Raw genomic sequence first — 11,249 nt, forward strand, 5'->3', positions numbered from 1 at the left:
TAACATTTTTGTAGATATATTTCTCAACAATTTTGTTATAGGTTCGATTTATATTATAGAATGATCGTATGAAACTCTAAATAACAGCACCTACAAAAGTGAAGCCAATATACGTACATATTTTCTAATTTTGGCTAAAGTGAGAAGAGTATACGATTTGAACGATATTCGACACCTTATTCATACAGACTGAAAGAATGCAAGAGAGCATAAGTTTTTTCTCTCAACGCATGCGCAACCGTTGCCAGCAACAATATTTGCTGCCTTTGTCATTGGGCAATTCTCGCAAATACACCATATGATTTTTAACAATCTGGTGTCACTGATGGTCGCAGAGAGAACAATAAAGCTGTTCTCTCATTTGACCCACGAATTAGAAAAATAAGGAATTGAATCGTCTTCAAAATCGCCAAACATGGCGGACTTTCAATCATATCCGATTTAGACCATTTAATCCGACTTCGAGTAACAATTTTTACGACCTTTTATTTGAGTTAGTTGGAATTACGATTCGCAGTAACGTTTTCAATGACTGGAGTTATTATTTTTAATGCAATTTTATGATTGCTGGGCATGAAGTGTAGCTAATCTTTCTCCTCCTTCTCATTCTCCTTCTCCTTATAACACCGATGCATCGTGAAAAATGATAAACTTGCGTTGATCATTTTTCTTATCAACATTGTGTCTGATACACAGAACATGAATTGCAGATACTACTACGGTTAGGCCAACCATGTGATGTAAAACGCAAAAGATACAGGAACATGAAAGGAATGAAGCATGGAGTTCACTCCCCCCTCCCAACGCTTCATATGATTATATATTTGGTTATGAAGTGATATGTTTAATTTGCAAAGATGAAAACTTGAAAAAATTATTTTTTTAAAATTGGACTGATTCCAACCGAGACTTCCACAGCTCAACGCAAATTTCATAGGTAATCCAATCTTTACCATCGTTGACCTCTATGCAGCCGTGTCAAACATGTCTTCAAGCGAACGATGCTTGCTTAGATCCCTCCGTGAAGTGTAGCTAATCAACACAAAAATTCAGAATTGAAAAACAAACAAAATTCGCAAAAAAGTAGGAGTTGCAAATTTACTTGAAATTTTTACTTAATATTAAAATGAAAATAATTTTTTTTATCATTTTAGAAGGTAAAATGTTCAATGAAAACATCTTGGAATTTTGAAAACTCACTTATTACATTTAATTTTAACTCAGGTGTGTACATCAGTGAAATAAATTATTGATAACAATAGGGAACTGCATTTTTGGTACCTCAGATATTGTCTAGATTATCAGATTTCCAGAAATACAAGTCTGTTAGTATGACAAATTCAAGTACTTTCAAAAATTTGTATAGATATCATTAAAACTATTTATGACATCATTAAAGCAAGTGTTAGAGTAAATTCTGTTAAAATTTTAAATTCATTTAACAATTTGGTTGAAGACTGTAAAACGATTTGACATATGCTATCAAAATTTTCAAATATTAAATTTAGTTTAAGTCTACTTCAAATTTTTTTCGAAATTTCCATATTTTACAGAATTGAAAAAAAAAAAACCAAACGAAAACACCTATAACTTTTTTTCACAGCATTTGAACTTATTCGCGGTCTTCGATCATTGAGATGAAACATTTAATTTCAAAATATATGTAATGGTCTCTAGTTTTCCAAAAAACAGAAAAAAAATTCTAAAATGACTTTTTATCTATTTCTCGAAGTTATCTCGAAAACAAGGGCTGATAGAGAAAAACTGATAGCATAAATATGAGGCCCTCAAAGCAAAAGAGATATAAGCGCAATAATGGTAGTTTTAAAGTTAACAATGCAAAGCAAATATAGAGATAACAAGAATTTAATGGAACTTTTTTTTAATTTTAAAAAGATAACATTTCAGAAATTACTGAAAAAAGTAAAAAAAAATATAGTTTTATTTTAATTAGCAAATTTGTTGAAAAATACATAACAGTTCGGCTTTTGTTTCAACAAACATTCAAAATTGAATTTGAAACTTATTTCAAAATTCGTTGAAATTCCCTAAAATTTACAAAATGGGAGGATGTAAACAAAAGAAATTTTAAACTTGTTTTCAGAAATAAAAATAACTTTCGGTCTTAGGGTAACTTGATAATTGATTTGAAACCAACATTTTAAAAATTTTTGTAATATTTTACAGTTTTGTAAATAAAAGTGCAGAAATTTCTTAAATGATTTAAACCTATTTTCAATAAGAATAGCTCTCAAATTCTTTACACATGTAAATTATGATTTTGTGGCCCTGTGTAGTTTATCAAGGTCCTTTTGCATTTGGTTTAAGAATTTTAAGGAGCAAGAAACGCAAAATAAAGTCAGGGCTGAAACTAAGTGATTGGTTATAATGATAATAAAGTAATGAATACTTGGTATAAGATGTATTTTTACTGAAATTTTTACTTGGAAAAAATCCCTCATTGAGATTAATCCCCTGAAAGCTCGATCGCCCAAAGCACTTAGAGAGCAGACTGAATTGTATATATCGAATTTACAAGTTGAGAATGCATTACTCTATGGTAAAACGTAATCTTTACTTGAACTTTTTGAGTTCTAAATTTTGTTTATAAATTGAATTTTGAATCTGATCGAGAATTAAAAATAATTCTAGTTCGAAAGTAATCAACTTCTCATAGTTTTAAAATATTTTTTGTTATTTTTCTTAAAACTGTATGAAAACCACCTTCACGAACACATCACATTCTTGAAATAAAAAAAAAATCAGTTTAAGGAATATCGAGATACTAAAGCTTGGTTCTTTTAGAAATAGGACAGTTACGAATGCGTGTATTTAAAAAACCATTCGTTTGATCGAAATACTTTCTATGAAGGAAATGAAGGTAATCTTATGATAATTCATTAAAAAATTTGTAAAAAAAAACATTATTTAAATGTTAAGAAAAATGTCGCTCCTTTCGTCCGGCGCTCACTTTTATCAGTCATGATATTTATCAGTTTTTACAACTTTAACTTCGTCTAATCTGTATTCTAGGTGGCTGCATCCTCCTCCTTTAATTTCTGCTACTTTTCTGTTCAATACTTATCTTTTAAAAGAAACTGAGGGCAATTAAGTAAAAACCACTGTTTCGAAATTAACAATACTTGATTATTTTTGAGCCACTTAAAAGCGTTATTAATGGAATTTCTGCTGGTAAAACCAGACAATAATGAAATTAAACCATCATGGGATCAGTATAGATCATAGGTTGCAAAGGGTACCGTAAACTGGGGGAACTTTGATCAGCGGGGTAACTTTGATCAACATGAAATTTTTGCAGATAATCATCATTGACTAAGTTTAAAGTTGAAATATCTGAAAACTGTTTACTACGTTTGAAAGCCTATAAAATAAGTCACAAATAAGCTAAATTTGGTTTTTATTAGAAGATTTTTTATATTACTTCAAATGTAATTTTAAAATCTTAAAATATCTCGGTTTTTGAAGGCTCACAAACAAACATCTCTCCTGATCAAATTTAAGCATTTAGGAGCAAATGGGTTGTTTAATATGAAAGTTCCACTTTTTTTCTTGGTTTGGGTCTAGTTTAAGTGTTATTTTTATGGTCATTTGGTGATAATTTTTGGATATTGAAAAAAATCGGTCATTTTCCATGAAAAAGCTCGTATAGGAAAAATTTTCTAAAACCCCTATCAAATGGTTAGGTTTGAAGAAAAATAGAACGTAGGAATAGTGCGAGGACTCAGGGAATTGTCTGAAGATAAAATTTTATTTGTTTTTGAGGCCAAAAAATATTAAGAAATGTTTATAATTTTTGCCCCTAAATGTATGCAGCAACACTGTCCATCTTTTGAGTATATTTTTTTTTTGAAAGAAAACGTTGAAAAATTCAATCGAGTCCAAACTAAAATACTTTGATCGATATTTTTAGCCTTCTGTGCTAAATGGCATCAAAACAATAAATTTGAAGATGTTGAGATACGTTTAAACCAAAGTTATCAAAGTTACCCCGAAACTCGAAATCTGGTTTTGTAACAAACATTTAATTATGACCACAAATATTGTTTGAATTTACTAGAATCAATGATCATGTTTGATACTCCTCACCTCAGTAAGGGGTTTAAAGATTTTAGGTATTACGAAAAAGCAACCCCTTCCAAAATATTCAAAAATGAATGAAAAAAGTGATCAAAGTTCCCCCAGTATACGGTACATAAGAGGCATTTAAAAACAACAAAAACTAAAATTTTCGTTTTTAAAATTGTTGTTTTTCTTTCACAGGAGTAGAGCCTTGGTAGAGCATTGCATTTTATACAAAACACCCAGCAAATACATGCTTTAATATGCTTGGACCTTACCACGAGCAGACATGTTATGGGATTCAAACGCTGGAATTTTTTTGATATAGGGGTTTTCATAAGTTTTATCGTCCATCAGAAATCATCTATCTCATAACCTAGGTACCAGCTATACAGCTAACGTTAGGTGTGTATGACTTAGAACGAGGCAACACTTTCAGCTTATCTGAGAAAAAAATTGCTGGACGTTTCAGCGATTTACACCTTTTTTTGGCTTATTCAAAATTAAAACTGATAATCTGTTAAAAAAGGGTATGTTTTTGGCATTGAAAAACTATAAATTCATTTGACATCACTGCTGGGTAGCTAGTAAGCAGTGATTGAATTTTGCTGAGCATGAATTGATCAACCTTCTCTCGCTCACTGCTTTACTCGGAAGCAAAGGTTGCTTTGGGGCAGCGAAAACGACAAAACCGATGATGCATACGCTCTCAATATGGCCCGCCTTCAAGAAGCAGTACCTATACATTCGAGGCAGCGAATCCAAAAAACCAAACGAATGGCTCTCACTCATCTCCTGTTACAACCTTGAGGGAACCGAATTCAAAAGGCAGAGCAAACCCGAGTCTCCTCGTTTGTGCCTGGATCGAATCCGTGAGGTTTTTCTGCTATTGCTATTATTGCACAGCAACCGCACGCAGGCAGCTAGTTTTTTCGTTTCTTTTCCTCCCTCCTTTTTGCACTATACGTTGCGGGCCGTACAACCAGAGGTGCCAGGTCGTTTTGTCAAAAATCAGGACAACGCGAAGAAAAAAATCAGGATTTTTCAGGACACCACTAAATGGGAGAAGTTAACATGCAGTTCTGCTTAGATTGCATAACTTAAGGCGAAATATAGGTGCTGAAGACGCCTCAAATTATGCAACTGAAGCAAGAATAACCTTGGCTGGCCTGTAGTTTATATCAAAAATCATCATTTAAATATCACTTGAACCAAAGATTATCATTGGTTAAACAGATTAAACTACTTTATTTAAGATGTGTTTGATGTTCTCATCATTTAACAATATGTTTAGTTATAATTTGGATTTTTTTTTAAATCAGGACAAATCAGGTCAATTATGGGCCATTTTTCAAAAATCAGGACAATACAAGCGTTTTTGAAAAATCAGGACGGCCTCTCCGAAAATCAGGACAAATCCTGAATAATCAGGACACCTGACACCCCTGCGTGCAACGCAATAAGTTCGGTTGTTTTTGTTGTTGCCTCAACCTTTGCGGCGAGGTTGAAGATGTTCTCCTCAACGACAGCTATCGGCTGGAGTTATTCAAATTCAAGAAAGTAAATGAGTGTGTGTGCCTCGTCTTCTTCATGCAACATGTAGCAACCGAACGTTGAGAGAGTTCGTTCGGGGCAGCAAACGAATAGTGTCTCTCAGAGCAGATCCTTCTCATGGGGGGAGGTTTTTTTTTCCTGTTGGGGAGAGAGTCCACTGCGACCATTAAGTTGATCTATTGTGGTATTACCCCGCGTTGCTATTTTTACTTTGCTATGCTACTTGACACCCCTGCACTATTGGTTGAAGTTGCAGTTGTTTACCGGTAGCACTACGAGCACACACATAACTAGGTAGGATCTCCAAGTGCAATCTAAGTTCCCTACCTGTGCATCATTGCGGCGTACAATTCCAAAGTATACACGGCTAGCATTTCACTAATGCTAAAACCGCCAACCTTCATCATACTATGTGTGCCAGGTTATGTCACGACCGGGATTCGATCTCATGAACGTTGGCTTAGAAGACAAGTATGCTATCCTCTAGGCCACGATCTGCTGGCTATGGGGGGAGGTTTGAATGAATGTATATGTATCGTCTCCTGTATAGCTATGCGAGGCCTCAAAGTGTGTATTTTGAATGCCTCTGATGAGAAAATTGGTGAGGATTTCAATCACTGCTAGTAAGGTATTGCATGACTATTTTGAAAAAAACCGTCGCAGTGATGTCAATTGAATTAATCGTTTTTCAATGCCAAAAGATATACCCTTGTTAAACAGCTAATAACTTTTTTTGCCTAAAAAGATACAAAGTTACGGTCTTGGACAAAGTTGTTCAGCGGAGATTTTCCTTTATAAATTGGCACAATAACCATTATCAGGCTCGATTCCAGAGAAGAAACCAAAATTATATCAATTTTTCAGTACAAAATAATCAATTTTTCTCATACAAACATAAAAGTTCAAATTAACTCATGTAAACGTTACTTAAAAATTCTGCATAAAATCATGGATGAGTTTTGAACCAAAACGAAGCTTTTTAGACCCCAGGATTTGAGAAATTTAAAAATAACCCCAAATCGACTCAGTCTAGTGTTGTGAGTGCTTTCGTCATATGTATCCTAAACAAAAGTTCACTTAGAAAATGTCCCACTACGATTAATATTTTTTTTTGGAATTGGTTCGATATCCTGCATTATATTAAAAAAAAATAATTGAAAATATTAGTTGCAACAGGATGCATAGTCAATATTTAAATTGTTGCTTCCTTCAGATACCCAGTACCTTACATCTCAAACAGAAACAAATCTTTCGTTTTTGTTTGCCTACACTTCGTCATCGTCATGACCCAGTGGAACAGAAACCGATCTTCCCATTTATAATCAGTACCTATGGCTGATGATGCTAATAATAAAACAAATTTTCCTCGATTCCCCCAGCCTCCTCTTGATGTTTCCCATAAATGCTTAACAAATAACGCTAAACATCATAATTTGCATGTGAAAAGCTCCAATTGGATCCATGCCACCTTTTGGACCTCGGCTGAGTAGCTTCAGAAAGTTGGGGAAAAAAAACATCATCGCCGCCATGTCTATTTCGCTTCGTCTGCCGAAATGGCTATATTGTGGGAATATTTCCCAGAACCCCCTGACTGGCGAACGTCATCTGACTGGCTCATCGTTCTTCAAGAGGTAGAAGAGTGATTGCCCATAAATATACGAGCGCCTTCCTACTCAGAATGTAGACGAGTTTTTGCTATTTGAATTGCTTGCTACTATATGCTAGTGGTGGGTGGTAATTATGCTTGGCGAATCTGTTATTAACCTTTGCACTGATGTTATTCAGAAGTTTGAAGCTAGAATGATTCGTTGTAGTAATTACCACCCAAGTGGGTTTGTTTTGGGGTCGCTCGCTTAAATCTGAACTATGCTTGTTGGGTACTATTGCGCCAGCTCATTTTAACAAAAGTGAACTACTGGCACAAATGTACTTTATTTTTTTAATCAGGGCTTGAAGAGATTTACAATGTTGAAAATGTACAATGATATTGCCTTCAAAAGCGGAAAAAGAAATAAAAACAACGAAAAGTTGCTGGAATGACATTTTTAATAGCAAAGTACTGTGTACAATTTTTCCCTATACACTTGGGTGCATGTAGGTGGCACTTTGAAATGTAACTTCAAAGTGCCACTTACATGCACCCAAGTGTATACTAATAAATTGTACTGAAATTGTCCCATACATAGCAGACTATTTTAATGCCCTTGTGTAGGCAATGCCAACATTTAGGACGAAATAAAAAATATTTAAAGGCACATTATTGATTATAAATGGTCTTAAATAAGATATTTTTTTTTGGAAAATAGGTTTTTGTTAAACTTACATGACACACATGAACTCTTCTGACTTCTGATGAACCTTCTCATGATTAGACGTTACAAGAATTGCATTCAATAAAAAAATTGTTATTACTACTTATGTACAATACATTTTTTTTTAATTTCATCTTTATTTTTTTAGTTCATGTCGCCAAGACCGCCCACTACGCTCATCATGAGCATGAGCCTATCTACCAGCCCTATGCCGATTATCACGATGGATACTACAGCCATTACGATGATGGACATTACTATTAAGTAGAGCCGAGACTCAACTGTTGCAGCGATCAAACAGCCAATGCCATCTTGACAGTTACCCGGGCTTGAGAAATTCCATCCGGAATCAGCATCAAGGACCGGGAATCAAAATCCGAGATCTAACCCGATGACTGAACTGCATCAAACCAACCCACATCACACCAAGATCAGGATGAAGGGGCTACGTCAATGATCTCGTACCAATGTTTTGCTGCTAAGTGAAAAACCTGTTGTTAACGTGTTTTATAAAACTGACGTATTTACGTTTCTTCGTGTCCTCAACCTAACTCTCATCTGTTTTAAACTTGTAAATATGTACAAATTACATGATGCCTACGAAACTCAATAGAACTGATTACTGCCTTGCCGTGAGGCTAAGTTCTCATCTTTACGCTCATCTACAGATTGTTGACTACGTTTTTAAAATCTTACACCAAATTTGTTGACACTGCCGAATCTAAGCAACACTTTGCAATGTAAAATTACTCAAGATACACTAGTTTGTAAGAACTTCTATTATTGTTTATTACCTGTAAGACGACATTTCGCGAAATACAATAAAACGGAAAGAAATAAACGTTTTCAAAAAATAAATTATGCGTGATTAAATAAGATGACAATGTTCTATTGGATAGCATACCTACCAGTTTTCATTTTTATTGGAAAAATGCAATACGTTGCAGTAGCTACAATCAGGAAGATGTTTTTTTTTATATGGATGGATAGAAGGTTAGATGAAATGAAAGATGGTGAAAATCAGCGGGTTGCATTTATTTATTTCATCTTTCATTTCATCTCTATCCCTAAATTTAAACATAGAATAAATTTCTCGTAATTTTGATCACAATCCGAAGAAAAATAAAGTCAATATTGCGAAAACAATATTTGCCTTGTATAGACGACCTTTCCAGAAGGGTCATTCGAAAATCTGAAAATATTGTTTATTATTCCTTGTCCTTATGAGCATCCATGCCAAATTTCAGCTCTCTAGCTCTTAAGACAGCAAAGCCTATAGAGGACAAACACAAAAAAATACAGAAATTGCTTTCTATATATATAGGGGAGAATGAGGATACTTGATCCCTGGGGATACTTGATTCCTTAGCTATATCTCGAAACTGGAATATCTTACAAAGATCAAATGTTCTAGAAAAATATGCCAAAATGAGCAAAATAACAATGCTCGTAGTTCAAAAAATTTTAACAAAATAATTGTTTGAGTAATTGAACTTTGTTTGAAAAATTTCACAAAATGTAACTTGAAGATCTTTTTTCATCACTTTAAAATGTTCCTTACATGGTGAAAATATTTGTTCCAATGTATCAATCGTTCGAGCGTAAAATGAACTTCATAATGGCATATTTTCAAAGTAATGGAAAACTCTCAACTTTTTTCAGAAAAAGTTTTCTAAAATGTTGGTTATGGGTACAATTGATCCCCTAGAGTTGGGTACAATTGATCCCCCTTCCAAACGGCATATTCTTCTTCTGAATTGATCGTTATGATTGCTGATTACGATATTACTAATATTTATCCAAAAACTAATATTTATCAAACAATTGTCTGAAGTAAAGAGCAAAAATAATTAATTTTCTATTAATTATAAAAAAATGCGCCTTTAAGTATGCAATGTTATTAGCGTTGAGGCAAAGTTATTGAATTTTCTTCTTATCTGCTATAAATTGTGAAATAAGAACAAACATGACCAAAATAGTCAATTAACATTCTATCTTGGGGTTTTGTTTGATTTTTATACAAGGATAAGGGCTTCCTGAATAAAAGATCAAGTCTCCTTCAATAGGGGATCAAGTCTCACCTAACTTCAGAAAAATCGCAATTTTTTTACTCCCACGAAAATGCTTCTAGATCATCAACGGGTTCAATTATCTTTCTAATTTTTGGAGCATAGAAACTTGAAGTTACAAGCTGTCAGAAAATGTCAAAGACGGCGAGTTGCTAAATTTTTCCAAAAAGATATGGTGAAAATAAGAAAAGGGGATCAAGTATCCCCACTCTCCCCTACGGGTGCATGTTTAAATTCGCGAATGGATTTCTCATCACGAAAATAGCTTCTTTAACGGACATCTCTTCTAATGAACTTTTAGGAATTATTGTATGTTGGTATACCAATTTGTGAGCAAAACCAAGTTTTAACACCCGAGCGTGGATCCAAAATGCCTAATTGTTGTTCAATTCTGCTTCAATGACAATGACATGACGACAATGGCATGACAACAATGACATGATGACAATGACATGACAATGACATTTATTAATTTTATAAATTTATTTACGATAGAAATACTTATCATTTTGAAAATGAAAAAAGAAATGACTGAATTACCAAAAATTATAAAAATGATGTTATAAAATTTCCAAAATTGACGATATTGGAAAAATTTCAAAAATTGAATTGATTATATGAACTTCGTGATTGTTTCAAATTTTAACGCAAAGATTATAACTATATATTGCCTTTGATTTAAGGAATGGTTGAGGTTCACCGAAAACAAACTGCCTCGAACATCCAGGGAATAGTCCAAAATGTACATCGGAGGTTTAACATCGAACCTCGGCAAATAAACAGCTGTACCGTTGACAATGCCAATAATGTAATTGCTGCAGTGCGGGAAATCATCAAGACCCAAAGTGCAGAACGGAACAACAAAATTACTGAATTTTCTAATTTCATTATTAATTACTTATCGGAGGGTATTAGGCTGGAACAATATCAATTTATTCTTTTGCCACCCCCCTCCCCCCCCTCTCCCCATTGAAATTTCCAAAATCCCGAAGGGGGGAATAAATAAAGTTTGAAGTATTTTAAGTAAATTTCAAATAAAAATTCAAATATTCGAAAGATTACAAGACCAAAACCAAAAATTTGGAAGATGGAAGATAGTTCACATTTTGTATTCTTGATTTAATTGATTTTTTTGAAAAAAAACTTGATTTAAAGGTTTTATGCAATGGTATAGTATGCAATTTGGTTGCATACAAGCTTTCGTGCGATGTATTCGAATTTATTTGTTTTTCGC

At 33.6% G+C, this 11,249-nt stretch overlaps 1 protein-coding gene across 1 annotated transcript in view; it reads left to right on the forward strand.

The window, feature by feature from the left end:
* The window catches only part of LOC129752728 (uncharacterized), a 124,691-nt gene extending 115,922 nt beyond the window's left edge, over positions 1-8,769 (forward strand). Inside the window, exon 10 of the mRNA XM_055748498.1 lies at positions 8,095-8,769. Within this exon, the coding sequence (XP_055604473.1) occupies positions 8,095-8,210 (116 nt within the window). The 3' untranslated portion in view covers positions 8,211-8,769. The remainder of the gene's footprint in view (positions 1-8,094) is intronic.
* The last annotated feature ends 2,480 nt before the right edge of the window (positions 8,770-11,249 follow it).

The sequence above is a fragment of the Uranotaenia lowii genome, chromosome 3 (assembly GCF_029784155.1).
Source record: "Uranotaenia lowii strain MFRU-FL chromosome 3, ASM2978415v1, whole genome shotgun sequence".
Lineage (NCBI taxonomy): Eukaryota > Metazoa > Arthropoda > Insecta > Diptera > Culicidae > Uranotaenia > Uranotaenia lowii.